This window comes from Terrapene carolina, unplaced genomic scaffold, assembly GCF_002925995.2.
Source record: "Terrapene carolina triunguis isolate 2854851 unplaced genomic scaffold, T_m_triunguis-2.0 Scaffold18, whole genome shotgun sequence".
In the NCBI taxonomy this organism is placed as follows: Eukaryota; Metazoa; Chordata; order Testudines; family Emydidae; genus Terrapene; species Terrapene triunguis.
Window position 1 is genome coordinate 2,193,023 of NW_020664369.1, and position 25,597 is coordinate 2,218,619.

General features: G+C 40.7%; 1 protein-coding gene across 2 annotated transcripts in view; it reads left to right on the forward strand.

Annotated features, from left to right (window-relative positions):
* Positions 1–2,778: 2,778 nt before the first annotated feature.
* The window catches only part of LOC113407045 (TSC22 domain family protein 1), a 132,487-nt gene continuing 109,668 nt past the window's right edge, over positions 2,779–25,597 (forward strand). The window contains exon 1 of one of the 2 annotated variants that reach the window (XM_026654518.2): positions 2,779–2,824. Coding sequence is in view for 1 of the 2 variants with exons in the window: in XM_026654184.2 (XP_026509969.1) it covers positions 3,415–6,272 (2,858 nt within the window). In the remaining variant the exon portion in view is untranslated. Of the gene's footprint in view, positions 2,825–3,226; positions 6,273–25,597 lie in introns of those variants that run through there. The other variant, XM_026654184.2, reaches the window with a different exon arrangement.

Sequence of the window (25,597 nt, forward strand, 5' to 3'; positions counted from 1 at the left end):
TGCATACAACTATCAAAATATCAAGTGAACAGAACTCTTTCAGTATGCATGTGCAAAAGTAAATGTTTAACTAGTTATAATTTTACTATTTTTTTTCAAACTTATTTGATGTCTATTTCTCATTGGGAAGTAGTTACATACAAACTTTAAAGTTAAGTCCCTTTTTAGTTATTCATGTGCAGTTAAATGTTGTAATGCTATTTAAAGTGGGGGGGAGGGAAGAGAAGTTCTACCTGTTTTCATTGACCACATATTTTAAAACTGACTGGATTTTGCTAAAATATTCAGCCAAATATTCAGCCCTCTGGGCTGAGACTGATAATGGAAAATTTCAGCCCTAAGAAGAATTTTTAAGAAAATTGCAGGAATTTATAATGGAAGGGGATTTGCCGCTTTAGGCTTGATTTCAAACACTTATGCACATGCTTACCTTTCAGCATGAATAGTCCCATTAAAATTAAACATGTTTACAAGGTCCCGATGTAGGGTGACAAGACAGCAAGCGTGAAAAATCGGGATGGGGGTGGGGGTAATAGGAGCCTATATAAGAAAAAGACCCAAAAATCAGGACTGTCCCTATAAAATTGGGACATCTGGTCACGCTATCCCAATACTACAATGAGCTCCGTGTGGGCTGGAGCCTAGTGGAAATTACTGTGGTTCCATGCAGAGATCCACTAGGCCAGCTCGTTGTCTGGATCAAGCTCTTGATGAAGTTTTTTCTTACATTGGCCTGGTCTGTACTGGGAAGTACATGGTGCTAGAAAACATATTTACTAACACTTTTAAAATTCTTGTTCACACTAAAGACAAAATCTTGTTTAATGTTGTGTTAATGTTTTCTAACACAATGAATTGTGTAATGTAGACAAAGCCACTGTGGAGGCAATTGGGTAGGTGGTAGGGTGACCAGATAGCAAGTGTAAAAAATCGGTGTGGGGGGTAATAGGTGCCTATATAAGAAAAAGGCTCCAAAATTGGGACTGTCCCTATAAAATCGGGACATCTGGTCACCGTAGTAGTTGGGTACATTGAGCCTCATATTTCTGATAGTAGAGGGAAAGTGAGAGCTTTCTTCTTTTGCAGAATGTTGGCTGCAGGCTGTTGAAAGAGGTGCTATTTTGACTGGTGGATTTAAAATTACTTCAATATAATTTAGCTACCACCAACACGTATATTAATTGCGAGATGTGAAATGTTGCACGAGTGTGTTTCTTTTAGTTATAGCAGTTTTATAAGAAACATTTATCTATATATATTTGACGTAGCTATAGATAGCAATTTAAAAAAAAGCTGCATTCATTAGTTGCATCTTTTTTATATGCAGCTTTGAATGTTTAACACAGCCGATGATATACTGTCCTTAATATCATAACATCTATGTTGCCTGTATCACTGTAGAAAAGATATTTGCTGCCTAAATATTTATATATTCCTAAATTTTTGGTTAATCCAGTAAGAGGTACTATATTATCTACAGCACTGACATTTATGAGGAAACAACTGAACTGAAAACATTTTAATTGTTTTTATATATATAATTCACATCTTCCTCTGCTGTCGTTCATAGGTTTCAGGTGAGTGGAAATCTGGAGGGGGGGGCGCTAAATTGGAGTTAAAAAGCATGAGCCCACCTCCAGAACTTCACCCAATCCAATGAAAGGATGAGTCACTCCAGAAACATCTCTACTGACTGCAGTGACCAACGGTGCGGTAGCCAATAAGGGCGCTATTTGCACCCCACCCACCAACCTCTCCCCTTCCCCCACCCAGCCCAGTCCTCTATGGAGAGAGAGGGGGGACCACATGGCAACTGCAGTTTGTTGCACAAAAGAGGCACGTGATGCTGGAAAAGGCAGCCCTGATGATAAAGCCTCAGGTTTCTCATTCAGCGAGGGGAGGGGAGAGAGGAGAATATCCTGGATCAAAATGAGAACCGATGGAAATAAAATGATACAGCACTTAACACTGTAGCTACCTCTGCAACAGGATGGGGAGGGGCTGGGGCCGATCATGTGGGGCAGAGCCATGCGGCCAGTGCCGCCCGAGCTGCGTGTGTCTGAGACAGAGACGTTCCGCCTGGGGCGCGGCGGTGGCATCGCTCCCCTCCCCCGCGGTACAGCCCATGTAGCGACCCCGTCCCTCCCCGGCTCTGCGGGAGCCTATTAATAACTCGGGGGCCGCTCCGCCAATGGTAGGCGCCCAGCCCTCTCCCCGCGGCCAGCCCCGCCCACCCGGATTCGCTGGGCAAGCCGAGCTCCTCGTCACCGCTCGGCAATTTCCGCCGGCCGGAGCCGAATCTATTTCCGACCGCCGGCTCCAGACGGGCTTTATGTCTGAGGGCTCAGGGCGCCTGCGCCGCCGCCATCTTACTTCTCTTCTTCTCCCCCCCCCTCCAGCCAATCCCTCCCCTTGCCCAGCTTCGGCGCCGCGCTCCAATGCCGTGTGAGGCGGCCTGGGGGGCGGGGGAGGACGAGTCGCGGTAGCGGAGGAGCCGGGGGGCAGACAGACCCAGCAGAGGGAGGAGGAGGAGGACTCATCCCAGCCTGGTTCTGCAGAGGAGCTCGGTGTTAGCCCGAGGGAGCCGGGGCAGAGCGGCTGAAGCGAACGCCTCGCTGCAGAGACCGAGCGGCGGAGGGAGAGGCTGGGCCGGCTCCCCTCCCTGCGCCGGGCTCTCCTAGGGGAGGAGGGCGGGTGGCTGCTCGTTCCGGCCTCCTCCTGTCTCTTTAACCACCCCAAAATGATTCAGCTCCATGGCTGCCACTGACGGGAATGTCCCTGCCCGGCTCAGGCTGCTGCCGCCGCCCTGCTGCGTGCCAGCCCTGTACGTATCTGCCTTCGCCTTGCTGCTCCTAGGCGTCCCCGCCTGCCGCTCTGCGGAGCCCCCGAGACCCCCGCGCCGCTCCTCCGCACCCAGCCGCTCCCCCAGGGCCCCGCGGCGGGGAGGTCTGCTCTGCCGAGAGTCACCCCCCTCTAGCTACACACAGCTCGGTTGGGAGCCGGGCAGGGGGGCGGGCGGTTGCTTTCTGAGTTGGCCGGATAACGTGGGTAATTTCTTCCCCACCCCCCAGCACCCCGCCCCCCGGAGAAGAGGGATAGGGGGGAGTGGAGATCGGAGGGGAAAGTGAACGGCAAAGGATTGAAAGTGTCACATTCACTGGCTCTGATCTGAAGGCGGCGGAGGGACCCGGCCTCACCCCCCAGCCCCCGAGAGGAGGAGGAGGAGGAGGAGGAAAAGGGGCGGTTTAGTGGCTGTGCCGGCTGTGCCGAAGCGTCTCAGCCTGTGCTGTGTGCGCCAGCCGGGAGAGGAGGGGGTTGTGTGTGGTGCCTCTCCCCTGGGTTGCATGCAAAGCTAACTGTGTGGCTGTCTCTCTCCGGGCCGGGGAATTGCACTCTTAAAATAAACCTGGTACAATGCACCAGCCTGACTCAGCCGCAGACATTAGTCCTAGGAAGATGGCGCACCCGGCAATGTTTCCTAGAAGGGGCAGCGGTAGCAGCAGCGGCGGCGGCAGCTGCGTTACTGCGCTCAATGCACCAGGTACCGGCGCTGGTAGCGGTGCCCTCTCCACCGAGGATTATCCGCCGCCTCTGCTCATCCAGCCGCCGCCTCCGTCTCTTGCAGCATCTTCATCGGCGGGTCCACAGCCGCCACCCCCTCCTCCACAAAGTCTGAACCTCCTTGCCCAGTCTCAGCTCCAGCCGCAGCCTCTTGCACAGGCTGGAGCCCAAATGAAAAAGAAAAGTGGCTTCCAAATTACCAGCGTGACCCCTGCTCAGATCTCTGCCAGTATGAGCTCTAACAACAGCATAGCGGAGGACACGGAAAGCTACGACGACCTGGATGAGTCCCACACTGAAGACCTGTCTTCTTCAGAAATTTTGGATGTTTCTTTATCCAGGGCCACTGACTTGGGTGAACCTGAACGGAGCTCCTCCGAAGAGACTTTAAATAACTTCCAAGAGGCTGAGACTCCTGGGGCCGTCTCTCCAAACCAGCCTCACCTTCCTCAGCAGCATCCCCCTTTGCCACATCACCCACAGCAGAGTGTTGTGATCAATGGAAATGTTCACCCCCATCATGGTCACCATCACCACCACCTTCATCATCACCATCATGGGCATCATCATCCATCGCATCCTGGGGTGGGCAGTACACCAGCTTCTGGAGGACCACCCCCAAGTCCATCATTTAGAAAGCTGTCCACAACTGGAAGCTCTGACAATGTTATCACAACTGCACCAGTTTCTGCTGCATCATCCACTGGTACACCTGCATCTGCCTTGTCTAATATTCGCACTACAAGTACTCCTGGCAATATAGGTGTAAGTCCTGTTACTGGAACTAGTACATTAAGTAATGTGGGTGGTGGTAGTCCTAGTATGACAAGCAGCATGCTTGGTAACGTTAATATAAACTTAAGCAACATCACAAGTACTGCTAATGTACATGCTTTGTCTGGAACCAGCAGCAATGTTAATGTGAATATCTTGAGTGGTGTTGGCAATGGTACGAGTGCTTCCTCTAATGTCATTAATAATGTTACTAATCCAACTGCAGGAATGGCAGTGGGATCAAGTCAGCAGCAGCCTGCAGCTGGCACATCAAGGTTTAGAGTTGTAAAATTAGATTCCAGTTCTGAACCTTTTAAAAAGGGTAGATGGATATGCACTGAATTCTATGATAAAGAAAACACTGTAGCAGTTACAGAAGGAGTAGCAGTAAACAAGGCGGTAGAGACTATAAAACAAAATCCACTTGAAGTGACTTCTGAAAGGGAGAGCACCAGTGGGAGTTCTGTTAGCAGCAATGTAAGCACACTGAGTCACTACACAGAAAGTGTGGGAAGCGGGGAAATGGGAGCACCTACTGTGATACAACAGCAGACATTTCAAGGTGTGGGTCCACAGCAGATGGATTTTAGTTGTGCTGGACCTCAGACTATTCCAGCATCCAATATACCGCAGAGTATTTCTCAATTACAGCTTGCACAAGTACAATTGCCTTCTCAAGAAGTAAATTATCCACAGCAAAAGCAAGGAGTCCAGTCTTCAGCGCAGGCTAGTCTAACAACTGTTACTGGTGTTCAGCCAACTCCAGTTAATGTAGTAGGTGTATCATCTTTAGGTCACCAACAACCTGCTATTCCAAGTGTGGCTCAACAGCAGCTACCATATTCTCAACCCTCACGGTCTGTGCAAACTTTGCCTGTTGTACCACAGCAGCAGTTACAGTATGGACAACAACAGACACTTCCCATGCAGATGGCCCCTGCACGAGTTAAACCAGTGAATCAGAGTTCTGTGACAGGGACCATACCGGACTACATACAACATCAGCAGATACTTCAACCTCCAGTGCCTGCTGTGCAATCCAGCTCTACAGGAGTAGGAGCAGGAACACCGGTTCCTGTTGCTCAGGCACCAAGCATCCAACCTTCTGTACAAGTACACCCTGCTGTGGCACCAGCTCAGCCTGTTGCACATGCTCAGACAGCAATGCCACCTGTAGGTACTAGTGGTCAAATTATTAACGTTGGACAACAAGGAAATGTACCTGCTGTGGTACAGCAGCCACCTGTTGCAAACCAAATTACACCTTCAGTTATGCAGCAAAGTGCTGCTCCTCCATCTTCACAAGTGGTGCAGCCTGTTCAGACTGGGATAATTCAGCAGGGACTACAAGCTGGTGCTTCAAGCCTTCCTCCGCAAATGGTCATTGCTTCACAAAATGCTTTACCTGTACAACCCCAGGCACAAGTAGAAACTGTAGTTCAAGGAATGACCAGCCAACCATTGCCTGCAGTTAGCCCTATACCTTCTACTAGTACCGTTCCTGCTCCAAGTCAAGCTAGTTCAAATGTACCTCTTGATATACCTTCTGCTCCTGTAAGTTTGGGTCCATCACAGAACATAGCACAAGCTTCAGCTGTGCAAAATGGGAATTTGGTTCAAAGTGTTAGTCAGCCTCCCTTGATATCAACTAGTATAAGTATGCCAGTGGCACAGAATGTGCCACCACAGATACCGCTAAACTCTACCCAGTTCTCTGCACAATCACTAACTCAGTCAATTGTAAGCCAAATTGAAGATGGCAGGCGCCCTACAGAACCTTCCTTAGTTGGTTTACCGCAAGCTGCCAGTGGTGAAAGTGGTGTTGGAGCATCAGCTGTTTCAGATGGGAGTGGCAGCAACATAACATCCTCTGCTTCCCTTTTTCCACTGAAGGTACTGCCATTGACAACACATCTTGTTGATGGTGAGGATGAGAGGTAAGATCATGCCACTAACTTTACAAAGAAACCATATCACTTTTATGTATATTAGTTTGCAATTACCATTGCAGTGATTTTATAAGATGACTAAGTGTAACGTTGCAGATATAGTTGTGATACCTGCTTTGATAGAAACACAGTTTCTCAGGTCACGACATACACAGCTACTGTGTTAAATTTCTTATGTTGCTTCTCTTCTAAGAGAGGGAGTGAATTGTACTGATTGCACTCTGAAACTATATTGCATGAGTACACTGTCTATGTGTAGAAGTACCTAGCAGGCTGTATCCCCCTTCATTATATTATACGTACACACAACGTGTATAGTTGACTGGAAAAGTACGCTTTGGAGTGTGGTGGTATACTTACAATAATTATCAAGTTTTGGGGGAGCAATTCTTAAATACAATTAACTATTTGAGATTTATTTTTAGGTATATTTTACAAGCCTAAGAGTCCTTTCCATCTCAAATTTCCTTTTTGAATCTTGACTACATCATGGTTTGGTCTGCTGTGAATGAATACCTTATGGAAGGTTTGGGCCAGCCACTTCAGGCAATATGGGGGTGGAGTGGGGCTTCTCTGGGCGTGGTGGTGGTGGGAAACGAATTCTTCAGACTGCTCAGACCCTGGATGTTTCCTCTCAATGTTCTCTGCTGCTGCTCCTCCCTTCCCCCTCTTTGAGCGCAACCTGAGGCACTTGCATGTTTCGTTCCTGGAGTTTCCACTTTAAAGCCCTATTACATTGCCAGAGTTGCTCAGTTCTGCACAGGGAGCACAGGCCTTTGAAATTGATGTGCCTGTAGTACAGTCTCAGAGGAACCATTGTTAGACACTTGAAACATGAGGGTTTTTTTAAAAATAGATGAGAACTGGGTGTCTTAATTTGTGTGTTTGTGTATGTGTGTGTGCTGGTTTCTTTGGCAATGTGTGCAGTGTAACTGTGTCAGTTTCAAAGGTTTCTGCTCCCTGTACAGAATTTAGCAGCCTTGGCAACAGCCATTTACAACCATTATTATTTAATACTAATGTCGTAGCTGTATCTGGTAAACCCAGTTGGGATTAGGGCCCTATTATAACGGGCTCTGTAAAAATAAATATGAAAACGCAATTTGTTATGTGAATAGTGTAACTCAAATCGACATAGCTTAGATCTACTTACCGTGGAGTGCACACTATGCGATGTTGACAGCTTCCAGTAGAGTACAGGAGTCAACGGGAGAGCGAACTGCGGTCAATTTTAGCGGGTCTTAGACCCGCTAAATTGACCACTGATGCATCGCTTGTCGATTCCCCGGTAAGGGTAGACAAGCCGTGAGAAGAAGAAATTCCATTAATGTGAGAGGAGGGTAACTTAGGACAGAATTAAATAGCCTTGAAAATGAATGGGGGAAGAACAGGACATGAAACAAAGAAAGATTCAGATTTTCCTTCTTGCTTGTAGTCGCAATGAGAGGTGAGGGTGGTGTTTTTTTTTTTTGTTTTTTTTTTTTTTTTAGGTTCATACAGCTGTTTAAGTCCTGAGAACTAGCAGAGGACAAATTTGTCCCCATTGTGGTAAATCTCAGGATGCTGAAAGGTTAGGTATTAATGTTATATCAGTCTTTGATACTGTTGATCTTGAGGTGTTGACATGCTTAAGGTGGCTTTAGTCATTCTTTCTAAGATATCCCAGAGGGTTAGAAGGGGAGGTTGCTCATTTTCCATGAGGGCTCTCGCATAAGAGGTCTCACAATATTCTGTTAGTGGCCCACTTTCTTTTCAACAAGTATGTGACGCTGGTAGAGGAGGTATTGAGATGTTATGGGCCTACTATGTCATCATTATGCTGATGATGCTCATCTTTGTGGGATTTTTTTGTTTTGTTTTCCCTTGGAGAACCTGAACATTGCTCTTTGCTTTTTCAGTGTTGGAAGAAGTAATCAAAACTGATGCTAGCTGGTGTGCTCAAACCAGTTAAGATGGCAGTATGCTTGTTGATATTGGAAAACGTTTTGAGAAATTGGCTGGGGTATGCGACTGCACACTTATTTTAAGGGTAGAAGTCCGCTGTTTTTCACAGTTGATAGATTTGTTTGTAGTTCTTGAATCCCAGGTAGTAGCAGTAGCTGGAAATGCTGCCTTCTTCAGAGTCTTGGCTGGCCAAAGAGTGCATCTTTTCCCCACCTACGCAAACTGTGCCCTCATTATTTGTCTTTATCATCTCTTAGTAGACTACTGAAATGTGCTGTCATGTAGCTACCACTGACCATCACTCAGATGCTTCATTTAGAGTAGAATATGACTGCTTGCTTTTTAAAGACCTGTAGATAGAAGAGACTATAGTATCGCTGTGCACTGCACTGGCTGCTAATCCTCTGCTTAGTCAAAGATAGATTATTTACAGATGTTCTAGCACCTGGCTGTCTCAGAGATCACCTCTCCCCATGTATCCCTTTTCAGAATATACCATTAGTGGGAATGCTTTTGCTTTCCATCTGGGGATGGAATCCTGGAGCTACTGAAAAGGTATTTTCAGTACCAGATCCTTGGCTCTGTAATGCCTTTCCACTTACAGTCTATCAGAGCCTGAGTCCTGTACCTTGCGTCATGTCCTAAAAGTGATATCTCTTTGGTTTGGTTTTTCTCTTATCTCCTCAGCCACTAATCTCCTTTAGTTGGTGTTCTTGGTTTTGATTCTCTTTTGCTGTAAGGTGTATGTATTAGATTAGATGTCTCCTGGTTAGGGAACAATATTGTGTTACATACCTGGACTCTACATACTAAAGGAATAGGCACCCTAAAATATGTCTAACAAGTAAAATGCCTGCAGGGGATTCTAGACTCCAGGTGGGCACTACATTTTCTGATTTAAGATTAATGTGTACACATCACAAGTGGTTCCAAATCTGACAAGGGAAAATGCATAAGAAAAAATGTAATTGAATAATGCTGAGTGACAGCATAATTGGACTGGTGAAGAAGTTGTAAAATTCCGTTGTGAGCATGCATCTGAAGAAATGTCTGACCCATATAATATCTTGTGTAAATTATATCTCAGCTTTCAATGAAGCCATTTTATAATTGTGTGTACATTCATGTGTCAATGTCCTTTTGCCTTAAAATTGTTAACCCTATTACCTCTTTAGAGCAGTAACTGCACTCCTTCCTGTGCCCATTATTAGTACATAGGCTGTTAAATACTCTGCTGTGTTATCTACATCCTTTTAAGAGGAGAGAGAATTTTCTCTTTGAAATAATAGCTGGTATTTCCCCAATATAAGTCAGACTGCTATATTTCTAAATGTAGCAGAGAAGCCATAAAAAGAAGCATAAAGATGAACTCCCTGACAGGATATCCTGTGGAAAATTAATCTATAAACTTCAGTTATTGAAGAGAGAGGATAAAAGCAATACTGTTACAGCTGCCATATTAATAAGCTGTTTCCTCTGACTTCTGTTCTCTTAGCCTGTCAGATACACCTCACATTTTGACATGTCAAACTCTAGACTTGTCATCTGTCCTAATAGCTCAGTTTTCTAAAATATAGGCAAATTCCCTTTTGGTGTTTAGGTAGTTTTTCTTTTTTCTTGAGTCATGGTATATATTGGTTTTTCATAAGGCTATCTCATTTATAGGTGGCTCTTGTCTCAGTTTACACAGAGCCTGCTTGTTTGAAATTGACTTGATTCAATAATCTTTGATCTTCAGATGTTTTAACTATGGAAATCTTTCTTCATTATTTTATTTTTAATGCCCTTGGAATCTTTCAAATAGATAAACCTTAATAAAATATTTTCCATTACATTTTCATGTATGTAGACTTTGTGTTGCAAAATGAGTCAAGGTAACACCTTCCTAGGCAGTGTGTTAACATCATATGCAAATAAGTTCACAGTGGGAATCCATGTGTGCAATAAAGAGCACAGCTCTTAGTATGTAGTTTACATATAAGTACAAAATCCAAAACTGTTGTATTTCTACTGATTTTTATAGGTACAAAGTTAACTTAAATCACACATTTTGTTTCAAATTTGCCTCTCGTTCATAAATGTTGCTTGTATGGTAAAGATCAGACAAATAAAAATCTTTTTCTTCACTTGTTTTCTTCATGCACTTGAGAGCACTTTGTGTAAGTCACTTTCCCACTGCTTCCTCGCTAGTCAGTCTGTGTTTTCACCTGTTTGTATGTGTCTTTCACATAGTAACTGTGTGCGAGAAACCAGTTTGAAAAGTAGGAAAATAATTGTAAACCCATAAAAACTGGCATGGAGACTTTAAGGCATGTGTAATACCTGAAACTATTTTACATTTCCCCCCCCCAGTGGATTTCAGATTGCTGATGTGTCTTTAAAATTGGACAGGTGGCTGTGAGACGTTTGCCTTTGTATATACTGTAGGATTGGTCCAAGGGTTCTTAAAGTTATGAAAAGGGAGGATGGATGAAACCAAACTTAGTGAATTAAGCACACTTGTAAAGATTTTTTAAAAATGCTAACTGCAAGCGAATGCAGTCAGGAAAGGGGGGAAAATTTTACAGGAAAAATCAATGTGTATATAATATAGACCCCTGAGGCCAAGAGAACAAATGAGATTTTTACAGAAGTCACTAACCAACTCTGACCTATGGTAAGCAGGCCAGGTTGTAGAATTGTGAGCATAGCATGATCCTTTCTCTTTTGAGGCACATTCTTTTTAATGCTTTTAATTTTTAAGTGTTACAACTTAGTGAATTTATATGGAGTTTGTTTTTAAACTAAGATTTTGTCATAGGTTTTATACATTATGAACTGAAGCTGTGCGGGAACTGTGGGGAATCCTTAAAATGGCATCGTACTTTAACGGTTTGCATTGAGCTTCTTAATTTGTGTAAGCTGTAACACCAGACTGTCAGCACTATCATTGTTACAATCCTCCAATTTCAGAAGCTAAATTTAACTTTATAAATTTGCCATGAATTTGAAATTGTATAAAATTTGCACCCAGAAGCGCATGTTTTGAGTCTGCTTTAATAGATCTTTCGTAATTCAGTTTGATTATTAACAGAACTGGAATAGTACACTTACCTGCTCACCAATAGTGAGTCAGATTGGTGAATAGAAAATGTAGTTTTCTCTGGTGATGCAGAGAACACTCTTGTTGCCGTGTCATGCTGTCGGGCTCAACTCTACACTCTGCCCAGTGGAATAGGATGCCACACATAGGCAGGAGTGACTTTGTCACTGTTATTCCTGCTTTGTTGGAAGGGAGGAGGGAGGAAGCAGGGGACCCCACTCTCATTTCCACCAAGCAGCTGCTTCTGGAAAGAAGTGCACTCTGTCCTCATTATTTCCTGCAAGAGTCTTGGTTCACTCTCAGGCCAGGATGTGTTGTTCTCAGACATAAGACTCTGCTCTTCCAAACTCACAATGAAAGCATTGTGTCTGACAATACACCACATACCTTTCCTTCATTATGCATTCGGAAAAGAAGTGGAGGGGCAAGGGAGCAAATCCCTGGCCCTCTCAGTGAGAGGACTTAGGATACCCATGTGGAAGATGCTCTCTTTGGCACCTTACATAGATGCATTGCTTCCCATTCCATGATACTCTGACACAGTGAGGACTGCTCTGTTGGTTGGTACTCCAATGGCTCTGCCGAAGGGCAGGAAGAACCAGCAGATAGCAGAAGGTATTACTGGTCCTCTAACACTGTTAGATACAGCTGGTTGTCATAGATGCTGAGAACTATACTTTTCCAGCCAGTAACTTGATCTCTGCAGGGAATTTTCTTAAACCTTTAGCGCTCTAGTTTTGTGTGCCTTTTTATTTTCATTATTTTTAAAAACTAAAAATAATTCATAGTCTGGTTAAATCCTCTGTGTGTATGTGTGTAAGAAATAAGGAGTTGGGAGCTATTTAACATTGAAAAGCAGCCACTGTGAATTTTCTCAGAATTTTTTTAAAACTAATTTAATTCTTGTGAAAATTTCTAGTCTGACAGAATTGGAAAGTGAAGTCCTCTATTCAGCAAACAAGTAGAGCTTGTCAGCTCGCAATACAACACTTCCTGCCCTTACTATGTACTACAATTCTGATGATGAAGTCCCAGTTGTGTAAATAATACTCCTTTGGTGGGATTGCAAAATTACCTGGAATGAGTAAAACAGTGGGCTATTTGAAGCAATATAAGAGTCCGTTTTAATAAAGTGTAAAAATTTAAATGGCTAGCACACATTTGGAGCACAGACAGAGAATAAGTTGTAGTAAAGTCATTTACCTTGGAGAGAGAATAGCATGAATGGAAGACTTTTAGCTGGACGGAAACAAGTCTGTAAAAAACATAAGAGGTAGAGCGAATAGCAAACTAACATGAGAACACCGGAGACAGTATAACATTAAGCAGAAGTATAAACTTTATGCTTTACCATACACTAGGAGAGGGGCTGCAGGTGAGAGACGATCAATCGAGAAATTATTTCACGGTAACAACTAATATAAATGAAGTAAGTACTATTCACAATCTCAAAACACGATAGGACAAGAAACAATAGCCTGAAGTGAAGGAAGGCAGGGAAAAGTTCTTAAGAGCAATTGGAGAGCAGAATAGACTCCCAAGATATGTGATTGAAGCACCATTGTTATGGATTATTATTTTTTAAAAAAGGCTAAAGACATTAATGTCAGTCATGTGGTGAGAAGCTCTACAAAAGATATGACGCTAGACTGGGTGCCCAATCTTGTTTTTTCTGGTCCTGCTATCTGAATTGTACTCTTTTGGTCCTTGGCCTGCCATTGCAAACTGTTGACACACATGTTTAATTGTGAAACTTACTGTTGTGGTGTGAACATTTAACTCCCATCAACTCATTTCATGTAAATCACCAAACAGTTATTATATAGTATCCGTTTTTGGACCTGGTTTATTTTATGTGGCAGAGAATGAATAGAACATGAAAGCATAATGTGTCTTGCCTCTTGGGGTAAATCCTGATACTTGCATTTGAAGAAAGCTAGTACACATGGTTAAATGGGTATTTTATCATTAATAGTTAATTTGTGAATTGATGGCATGCTAAAGCCTACTGAGCAGGGACTCTCATGACTTCTACATTATGTAGAGGTTAAGAGACTGCATTTACCACATTTCATATGTATGAGTAAAATATTTGTTTTTTAGTATCGTGTTTTAGTGAAATTATAAGTGTTCATAATTTTGCACTGTAAAATCATGAGTGATTACAGTTAGAATGGATCAGAATTATGGATTTCCATTGTACAATGGCTGTCAACTATTTTTCTTTGAGCTAGCCATCCCATTGAAGTCATAATGTTTATATCCCAAATCATCCGAGCACTCCATTAAAATAGATCTTTTAAATTAAATTTGTTCCTCTTCAGGTGATCAGAAGTGACTCCTGGCTTCCCTTTCCTCCTCCACCACTTTAATATACATTTATTGGCTGTTAATTATACAGCAGTTCAATTATGTTACTAATGGTGTTCATTTATTGTTTTGTACCAAGATTTGCAAAAATAGGCATCTAAATCCGTATATAAATAAGTGACCTAACTTTCTGAGGTGTTGAGAACCTACAGCTCCTGTTGAAGTCAGTGGAGGTCCAGATATTGGGTAACTCTGAAAATCAGGCGACTTATGTAGGTGCTTAACTTTAGGTATGCAGGCTTAAAATTCTTGGCCTACATTTATATTTCTTCTAGTAGTGCAGAGTCAGCAAAGCTATGGAAAAGTAGTGAATTTTATTGTTTTGCACAGAACCGTTACTCAATTTCTGGGACAAATTCTGCCCTTGGTATCAGCTGCGCACCCCCATTGAAGGCAACAATGGGTATTGTACAGGTGTAAGGCAGAGTTTTGAAGGGAATTGGGGTGAATAGGTGAGGAAACAACATGGCTTGACTTCTTGGCTAGCAGTGCTACCAGTTTATTTTTATATATATATATATATATATATTTATTTATTTATTTATTTTTTGGTCAAGTCAAATTTGTAATCATTCAAGCACAAACATGGAAACCAGTAGCATCATTTTTACAATAACCCTTCATGGGGAGCAGGAGATAGAAGCCTACCATACATTTGTGCATAACTGGAGAGAAACAAAATGCTGATACCTATTGAAAATGTGTGAACTAAATGTTTTGGTTCAGGTATGGACTTCTGATCGCAACTGGAGATTGTGTATAGCTTGTGTTCTTTGGCCCAACCTGGAGAATATTAGGCCCAGATCCAGCAAAGCACTTTAACCACGTATGTAGTCCTGTTGTCATTAAATGATTGATTGGCTAACTAATCCTGTTTGCATTAATATTTCCTTATTGGTTTGCATGGCCATGAAATTTTTTTTGCAAGATTTCTAGTAGGGATGTATCACAAATTCCTGATTTTCTTCTCTTCCCCCCTCCCCCCCCATATAACCTAAAATTTTAAAATTCAGTCCCTGTTGGCCATGTGAACAGATAAGAGCACTGTCCAAAAAACGCCAAGCAAAACCGTGTTAGTGGAGTTTTAGGGATGAGATTTCAAACACGCCAGTCAGAAAATTCAGTTCAGGGCTGCACAACAACCTTTACACCATCCTTTTATGAATATGTAATGTTCTGTATTGTATGTGCTGTCCGATTTTATGTTGCAGTAGTTCTGTGCAGTATGGCACTCACAGCTGAGTTGCACAGCTTTGTGGATTTGAACACGAAGTATTCCAGGTATACCAGAGGTACATTTACCGTGTATACCTTGTATCCAGAGCATTACAACTTGATTCATTCTCCAGAATAGAAGAAGCAGCAGACTGAACCTACACTGGAACAGTTGAGATGAAATGTGAACTGAAAACTTTTTGTAAACTTGAAAACAAAAAGCAACAGCATCGGCAACAACAAAAAAAAAAAGAGATTCCACAAAAGCAAAACCTACCTGTAAATGTTAAAAATGAAACCATTTTAGAATTCAGATATTTGGATATTTTAAAATTGGGTACTCCTTTATTTAGATGATATGAAAAGATTTCAGTGTTATGTATTTTTACTGCAAGTGATGACATAGTAAAAGTATGGTTATGGTCAGGATGGCGACTGTTTAAAAAAAAAAAAAAATAGCATCTTCTGAACCCAACAAATGTTTCCTTTATCTCATCTGCTTAATTTTCTGAGCAAATAAGATTTTTTCCAAAAAATAACTGAGATGCAGAACATACCTTCTTCCATTTTCTTCAATGAAATTTCAGATTGCTCCATATCAGAGCATTCCTGCCTTTACAGAAGTGAAGCAAGAAAACTTTGAAGCATTGTTAGGTGTTTGTCACTAACTTTTCTAGAGGAAAAAAGAATACTGAGTTTGAATTTGAGTAAGTAAATGAAAGAATGAACTGTCTTCAAATATGTGATTTAAAAATCTAATTTGTTTTTTTTAGTTTACACACATTCTGTTATGAGTTCTTAAACTTTTAAGCACACTTGTAAAAAATTTAAGGTTCTCCTCCTGTGATGGGATGTACAGATCCCACATGGGGCCCGAAGGGGCTATAGGGCAGTACTGGTCCCAGGTAGCCCGGCCCCTCCAGACCTGCGGAGCATGCTCCAGCTGGAGAAAGGGTTGAAAAGGGAGCAACCCAGCTCAGGAAGGGAAGGTCTGGGGAGGAGGACACGCCTTGCCTAGAAAGCTCCTGACAAGGACACCGGAGAAGCCTTCTCAAGGGAAGAAATTTGCCTGTTGAGCTCCTTTAGGGCTGACTGTTTTGCTTGCCTTTGCTTTTTCTTTTTGCTTTATGTCAGACTGGAGGCCGGAGGAGAGAGGCCGACAGTAGGATGTGACCCAGGGAGGGTAATTTGAAAGACACCTTTGGGGGCCAGACACGGACCTTCCTAGGGTCCTGGGTTGGAGCCCAGTGGAATGGGTGGGCCCGTGCTTCCCTACCAACTGCTCCTAATATGGTAGGGACATAAACTTTCTGCCCACCTCAATGCCCCTCTGATTAAGTGAGGGACTAGACTGCAAATCCTACCCATGAGGGGAGTGAGTGGCAGTGCTGGGGACGCTAACCACTAGGCCACTTGACGCACCAAGGACCGTTTTACACCACCTTGTAAGCAGAGGACACTTGAACAACATTAGGACTATTAAAAACTGATGTTCCATTTTTACTTTTGTTCAGTACTGATGTCTATTTAAAGAAAGTAATTTCAGAAAAATGAATACCTTAGTGATGTAAGAAAAATGCACTATTTTACTTCCTACCTTCAAGAATAAACGCCAACTCAAATGCTAGGTATCAATTCTGGAAGAAAACTTGGAAAAATGTACAGTCAAGACAACCCCAAGAAACACAGATTGGAAGAGTAGATGATTTAAAAACTGCATATCTTAATAAATGAGAGATTTCTCCCAAAAGGAAAATGGTAACTTAAATAGGACATACCATTAAAGTTGTGCAAAAATGACTTTTATAAAAATGAAGGTCAATAAATATATTTCTATAAATTTAATTAAAATGAAAATTTTAAATACTTCCCCTGAAATGTCTGAAATACAACCATTGTAATGCTAAGAACTTGAACATGAAATTAATTTTTTATTTCCCAGATGAGAGAAATGCAGAAAAGTAAGCAGAACATAAACAATAACAAGTAAATTGGATTTTAAAAATTATTTCATTTCAAATGATCAGTGGTGACATTAGCAGATAAATTTGTCTACAATATGACTTTATATTGAGTGTTCCTTAAATAAACTAATGCTATAATTCTGTCTTAATAGACTTGCCCAGTGAACAAACCAGTCAAATTTTGCTCTTGTGGATTGTCACCAAAATTCTTCTTAGTAGTTTCTTGGGTGGTTTATATATTTATATTCTGATGAAAGTTTCTTTCCATCTAATACATTATTATTAGTTGATTAAGAGCAGAAATACTTGCTATTAGGAACTTGGCATGCTACGTATGACTCAAATGAAAAAAGTAAATAGCTGCTGGATTAAAGATTTCAGTCCTACATAGTTCATACAGGCAAAACTATTGAAGGCAGTTGAAACGTAAAGTATATTATCATGGACAAATATTTTATTAACTTTAGAACTTTTGTGAATGTTAGGCAAATTATTTTTCATAGCCAAATGTAAAGGCAGAACTTTGCTTTCAAGGATTTGCTAGAACTTCAGACTGTGTGTGTTCTTAAGAACGTATTTCTATGTACATCAGGTGAGATGATTGTTGTCTGAAGCCCCAGCACAAACTAAGAATTTATAATTGTGTGAAACATTAATAAAAAACAAAACAAAACCCTTGCAGAGATTGGGAAGCTCATATGAAACATTTGTAACACAATATTTCAGCTGTCTTACTAGATATTTCTTTATTATGTTAATAGAAATTCTGATATTTTGGCCCTTGTCAATGGCAAAAGTATCTGAGTGCCTTTTAGTTCAGCAAATTTAGCAATCTTGAAGTGAGAGACTAAAGCAGTGCATTTAGGTATTTTCTTATTGGGTGGAACTTTGAAATATTACTGACTTGGGAATAAATCTGTATACTTTGCTTTTGTCTATATGGGAAAATTGACTGGCATAGCTATAGTGGAATTATAATTATTCTATTGTTATAGTGGTTAATTTCCATGTGTTTTACATACTCTTGTATAAATTGGCTTTCTGAATTATAATGGCAAACACCCTAAAGTAGCCTTTCCCCTTTTCTTAATATGTTCGTACTTCAAGTTGGCTAGTGACCACATACTAAACTATTTTCTATCTCCCAGGAAAATATTTTCAGTTACTGATTAACATTACATCCCTACCTCCTATGGGCATGGAGAATGAAGCAAGGTGAAGCCTCTTTCTTACATGAGTGGGAGGAAGTAGCTGGACACTTCTGCTACAACTGAGAGTTGAAAGTAGAAGCTATAAGTGGTGGCTGAATTTTATTTGATTTTTCACTAAAGATCTATTCCTTGAGCAACTGATTTTTTTTAATCTGTCCTTTTTGTATTCATTTAAGACAGATTTAAACCTGCCTGAATATTGTTTAAATATGGGCTTTCACCATACCAGTGCTCCATTGTCTGCTAATGACTTGTTCAGCGAACTGAAGATACTGTATGTGTGTTATCACATGAATTTCCATGTAACTGAATAGAGGTGAAAAATGCAGGTTAATAGTAGGCTCAAGTCAGTAAGGGTCAGTCTTAAACACAATATCTTAAAAATGGGTTCACAGGGTAACCATAATTCTGGCATTTCTCAATTTTTGAGTGCTTGCCTTTGTAACATTTTAATGTAGTTATTTTTTTTATAATAGCTTATATAAAAACACTGGGAAAAAAATCCATCATGTGCAACCATATAGACTCTCACATGCTCCTGTTGGAGCACAGAGCTTTACCACTTGAATTAATGGAATAACTGGTAGCAGCTGTAGTAGACTGTTCTCTGCGAGGAACAGCCTCTACGGAGGGAACAAGTACACCTTGCCAGTGGTTTTACAGTTGTTTGCTAGATAGCAGTGGAATGTTGAGACTTGGGAATCCTGGATTCAGTTCCAGATTGTGGAGGGGTATATGTTCTAATCAGTGGTTACAAATTGTTGTGCCCCTGTCCCTTTGGCTCTTGCACCTGTTCTTCCCCTCCCTCCATCACTTGTGCCCCTGTCTCCTTCACCTCTTCCACCTCCTGCTCACTGCCCTTCTGGATTCAAGTCAGTCTGTTTCCTCCTTTTCCTCTGTGCTGTATGGGCATCAGTAGGGGGATATTGAGGGCACAGGAGACACAGTATCCCTGCTCTCAGGTCCTGAGCTCAGCACCATAGGAAAGAAGTCTTGCTCAGCCACAGGATGGAGCATGCACAATCTTTGATAAGTTTGTAAAAGCTGCGTGGGATGGAGTATGCTCAGTGCAGTCAGAATTGTTGGACAATATAGCTGCCAAACTTTAACAAGCCTCTGAGTATTTGAAAACTGAAATTTTTTTTCAGTGGCCTATAATTCAGCCAAATTTGTGTTGGATTTTCCTGGAAATGGCAGAAGACACATCTCTAACATCAGGGAGGTCTCCCTCTTCCTCCTGCCAAATTTTAAGTGTCTGCTCTAAAGCATGATGATTCTACAGCTTCTCAATGAAACAGCTGTAAGAACTTTTTAACCTAGGGGAAGACTGTTTTTTCCTAACCTTGTTCTTGGACAAGGCTGAGCTGTTTTAGCGAGTATCTCAAAAATAAATAAATAAATAAATAAAATAAATGAGTTTTGGTGAGATAAAATCTCATGCTTCAGTACATAAGCCAACTTCTAACTATTCAGGGTTAAAAGGAAACTTTCCCTGGGGCAGTTTACTCATATTTACTTTCAGCAGTTTTCTTGCACTTTCTTCTCAAGCTTCTAGTATTTATAGTTGTTGGAGAGAGGATGGTGCACTGATCCGGTATGATAACTCTTATGTTTCAAACTAGAAATAAAAAAACAATGGAGTCGTAAATCAAATCTGTTTTGCCTAGTTGAGTACACAGGCTCAAGGTAGGTGGGAAGGAGGGGAAACTAATGTAATGGGATGAAAAAGCAAATCAATAGTCAAGATTTTTTTCCTATTCAGTTATTTATAGAATCTCAAATGATCAAAATTGGTCATGTGGCCATTAAATACCAACCATAACTCGATGACCTAAGTCACTGACTTAATGTAAAGTTAAGATTGTGTTGGATTTTTTAGGTACAGAAAAGTTGTAGCCAAAACAATATTATAGTAAAGCATCACTACAAAAATGTCAAAATTAGGAGTGCTGTTACTATAAACAGCATGGCTGAACTGAAACATTCTCATTCATTTAGCCTTTGTTGCTCAGAAAGCCGTTCTCGTGCTTGAAAAATGTAATTGTCAGCACATCAATTGCTTAAAATAGCACTTCAGACACTAAAGCTCTGACATGGAAGCGCCACTGGAAAACATCCAAGTGGCCTGTAAAAGACAAATACTGTAAACCGTGTATAATAAGCTAAGCTTTTTCAATTTTTTTAGAAATATTTTAAACTGATTTCTGAAAAACTTGCACTTTATAAATTTTTTTTAAATTGTGTTATTCATAAACCATAGAATGCTTTTAAGAAGGAAGTTGCAATGCTTTGGCTAAAAACATGGGTTAATTACATTATAAATGCAAATATTTAATTTAGTTTTCTGTTTTCATAAATTTATTCGGGGCAATTAGCCATAAGTAGATACAAAAGACAAGGGAGGAAGTTCCATCAGTAGGGTGCAAGGCCAACACACCTTAAGGGTCTGGGCTCCTCTGCTTTTTCCCTACCCCATGTCTTTTTAGATGCTTGTATGTCTACTGGCAGGGTCCACAACAGGACCCAGGTGTTCTTCGTCTTCGATTCAAATGTCTTTCTAGTAGTGGTCTAATAAACTTGAAGATCTACGCTGGAAGCAGAAGGCACTTTCTGTTCTTTCTCTTCCTTCTAGCTGGGAGGGGAGGAATCTCTGCTACTGCACCCTTCTAGAGGTGTATCTGCTGCAAGAGGAAGGAAAGAGGTGTCGTTTACTATACCCTTTCCAGTACCTCTGTGAATAACTCCACTGCCTGTCTTTGCTCCTCTTTTTCTAAGCAGCATTATCATTAAATTACCATATTTCTTTCATTTCAGTTCTGTTTTCAAGGTTCTAAATAAAAACAGTGAAACTAACTAGTCTTGTTTTGTTTTTACTGCTCTCCTAGCCATTCAAAGTGTTTCCCTTGTCACTGGGTCTCTTTTTAATCTCTGATTTGTGTGTGTATTCACTCTATCTTTTTTGCTTGTGTGTGTTACAATAGCTAGTCACAACAGGGAAAGTCAAGGACTTGACTTTGAACATCCATGTCTCTTGTTTTTAATGGCCTTTAACGTCTCATCTGTTGTATGCATCACCCTAGCAACTCTAGAAAGATGTTTAAGAATTCCTGAAAAAGTGTACTTCAGAGTTGAGTAACTTTGTCTTGGTAAGATCTTTACCATCAAGAGTTAGTCAGCATGGTGTATGTATCTCTGCCCTTTCACCTGTGGTGAGTTTGGCAGCAGAATGTTTACAGCATAAAACATAGTATGTATGTTTTGCCTGGTTGCCACTTGCAAATGAATATTCTGCTTAATCATTTTGTACCTTGATAGAGATCTTAATTTTGTTTAAAAAAAAAAAAAAAGTGGTAGTTCTTGCATCTACTGCTAAGTAGATATTCTTCATTGGAATGCTTGTATGCATTGCTTTATATACATGGGAACAAAGAAAATTTGTTCTCTGTGAAACAATCTCAAGGATTCTTGCTGAAATAAAATATTGGAAAGGAAATTCTCCCTAACAAATTTAAAATGTGAACAGTTTAAAATACTACTTTATCCATAAATATTATGTTTTTTTTGTAAATTCAATTAAAGTACAGTAAAATAAGTGAATAATTGGGGGTAAGGGAGAAAGCAAATTAGTGTAGTAGACTAAATACTCTATGGTTGAAATAGGGGTACAAAAATTATTGAAGGCACCCGAAAAAAGGGGAAAAAGCAAATACACCGTTTGTAATATTTCCTAGTGTACCTCCATACTGTATAAGAGTTGAGCATTTAGAGAAATATATAGGATTTCTAAATTTACTATAAAAACAATACGGAAAATTGTTTTGAAAAAATGTAGTACCAGATTTGTTAGAAAAGTGGTTTCAAAAACAAGTATCCACTGAGCGGTACTGTAGCATCTTCTGTCTTGCTATTTTTTTCTGAATTTAAATTTGGCATTCAAAGTCTTTTGTATTTTACTGTCTGTACATGCAGTTGTATATCACAGTATGGTTAACTTGCTCATAGACAGACAAAAATAAAAATTCGCTCAGTTCAGGAAACAGAAATGGTACTGGATATATGGAATATCCTTTAAAAATTTTTGTTGAGTACAGTGACTTCATTAAAGTTGTCCATAGGCCCCAGGATTGACTGCTGTAGGCCCCATGTTATCAAATCTATTTCAAACCTACTGGCTTACCTTAATTAGTAATTGGTACTCTTAGTCTAAACTGAGAAGGGAATTATGTGATCAATGTAAGTTTCAGTTTTGCAAATCCTCTAGTCTTGCATTATAACTGCTCAGTCTCCTTTTTGGGGGAGTGTTACCTGCACAAAATTCTGTTACTCACACTCTAGGAGCACCCACCTTTACCCTTTTCCTGGGGCTCAAGGCGTAACGCTCTTAATTTAGGCACCCACCCTTTTCCTTCCTTACACTCTGCGGGTTTGTGGTGTCTTTCACCAGTGAAAGAGCCTTACACAGTAATATCCTACTTAACCTCTCTTTATTAATAATCACCAAAACACCATGTACATGCTACACATACGATGCTCACCACTCCCAATAAAACAGATGAACTTTTCTTGATGGCCAGTCAGGATTAGGTCATCTGGGGGACTCCAGTTTCTGCACAGTGCCATTGGCAAGATGTTGAGGTCTGGCAGTTCTAATCTTGGGGCTGTATCCTGGAGTTGGTTTCCAAAGAACTTCCTTTTGGACTCAAGTTTCACTATATAAACTAGAGTCTTGCTTAGCTATACACTAATCATTTTACTAAAATTTTACTAACTAATCCTAACATATTGTAACACAATTCTCTAACCAATCATACCTCACCACCTTAATTACACCTAGCAAAATTAATTATGTAACAGACAGAAACAATCAAAGAACCAGACAGAGATCATGCAGATAAACAGTAGAGAAGTGGGAACTATAAAGTTAAAACAATAAAGTGAGGCTTTCAGAACCACAACTATTGATAACTGATTTCTTGCCAGACAGAATGCTATCAAACTAAGTTTTCTTTAACCATCTTAAGTTCTGTTTCTTTATGTAGTGATAGTGGGTGCTATTAGGGCAGGATCCCCTTAACAGTCTGATATTACATTGTTTGTTTTAATGTAATTTAGATGGAATGTGAGGATGTGACTTTCTGCTTCTTGGATAATGACTGCTGCTCTCCTAATATGGCTGCAGACAAAGGCCTTAGGCCTTACAATATGGCTACAGGAAAAGGCCTTATCCTTACAGTAGGGAAGTATCCCATAGTACTTTTGAGGTCGTAACTATTTTAATTGCTGAGACTAATATAAGAACTCCTAAGAAATGGGTCCCAAAGTTAAATAGTAAAGATGAGACAAAAGCTTATAACACTTGAGCTGCCAAGAGTGGTTGTGCTAGCAACTGATAAGTAGTGCCAACTTGAACTTTAGCCTATACCTCCTGATGCAGGAGCCAAGTTGAATTAAAAGCACCACCACACTTGAGTAAAGGGTTTTTGTGTGTAGGTGGGACTCAAGTTAGTGGCAACATCAAGTTATAACTTGAGGTTAAGTCTCCAGTCAAGGCAAGTATGAAGTGCCTAAATCACTTAAAATGGTACTTACATGCCTTAGTCATTTAGGCAGTTTTGAAAATGTTATCTTTGAGCTATTTTGTAAATATAGGTATTGTATTTGATTTTCAGCAGCTGTTCCAGGAATCATGGTTTAGAAGCTGAAAGATTCCACACACATTTTAGTGGTTGTGCTTGGCTTCTGGAGGAGGAAGTTAACTGGTCTGATTTTGGTATAATCCAAATTACTTTGAATGTGATTACAAATTAGTGGTAGACTGGTCATTAATCCTGAGGTCCAGAAAGTCCTGTAGATGTCACTCTTAAAGTATAAATGGATTAGCAAAATATCAATTTTAAAATAATCCTAAACAGCTGAATAAGTACTCAAATTACTATATGTTTAACAGATTATTTAGCAACATGCATTTTCCAACAGATGTCAAACATGGAAATCGGTAGCATTGCATAACATTGTAGTAAATGACAGAATTGGGTGTAAAAGAAATGAAAAAAACAAATGACATAAAGGTTCCTAATTGCCCAAAAACCAATTGGATGGTGTATAGTTGATGCACCTGACTGATTGTCAAGAAATTTGGGATCTATTCCCATTTTTGCCACAGTCTTAGGTGACACTCTGAGTTTTATACAGGAAATGATCTGCGCTTCATTGAAAAATGGGGATAGTACAACCTTATCTAATAGATGTGTTGAGTATAAAGCTTTCCCTTAATGTTGGTGAAGCATTTTGAAATACTTGAATGGAAAGTGTTATAAATATCATGATATAAAATATTGCATTAAAATGTAAAGAATCATATTTAGTTATTTTTATTACTGTTCAGAAAATAGTTCACTTATTTGGCTGTTGAATTTATCGCTGATACTTGAATAATTAATTTGTATTTAAAATTGGCAACACTAGTAGAGTTAACTGAGTGGCCCTTCTGCTTTTGTGGATTGCCCTGAGATGAAGGAAAACTGTAAGTTCCTTGAACATCTTTAGCACCTGAGGTAATTGGGACAACAGGATGGGAAATTAAATAAAATATGGTTGCTATTTTTTACAATTCTTATTTTGACATGTTTACTGTGTGCCAGGTGCTGTTCACACAGACAGAAAGATCCTTGCTGTGGACTGTTTAAGAAGACAAGCAGTGTGCAAAGGATTGGGGAGAGGGATACAATCAGAACGTGTACAGCAGTGGTTCTCAACCAGGAACCCCGGGGCCACCAAGTAGGGCCAGCGTTAGACTCGCTGGGGCCCAGGGCAGAAAGCCAAAGCCCCACCACATGGGGCTGAAGCCCAGGACCCTGAGCCCTGCCACCTGGGGCTGAAGCCTGAGCAATGTGGCTTTGCCAGGCAGTTGCCCTGCTTGCTACCCCCTAATGCCGTCACTGGCTTTTATATGCAGAAAACCAGTTATTGTGGCACAGGTGGGCTGTGGAGTTTTTATAGCATGTTTGGGGGCCTCAGAAAGAAAAAGGTTGAGAACCCCGGTGTACAGTATATGTTTAGTTGCTGTGGGCTTTTTTTAATATATATGACTGCCCCATAACTTGTTCATTATAAGTGGGCTGACATCTTCAAGGCATCACAGAAAAGGGGGTCTTGAGGAGGTATTTGAAGGAGAGGTTAGAGGCTTTATTGATTAGTTCATGGAAGATGTTCGATACTTGGGGAGCAGCATGGAAGAGGGTGCAAAAATATACTGGCAGGGTGGTGGGCAATGTGTAAAATAAGTAACTAAAGAGAGGAACAGCTGTGAAGGTACTTAAAAATGAGGACGAGAGTCCTTAATCTGATGTGATGGAAAATGAAGAGCCAGTGAACGAACGGAATGAAGCAAATTTAGAATGATGCATGAGGAGGAGGTTGTTGTAAAGACTGGAGATGATGGAGGGCTTGAATGAGAAATGTAGCAATGCGGATAGAGTGAAAAGTCCAGTATTAGAAACATGACCGAGGAAGAAATAGAGTATGTGG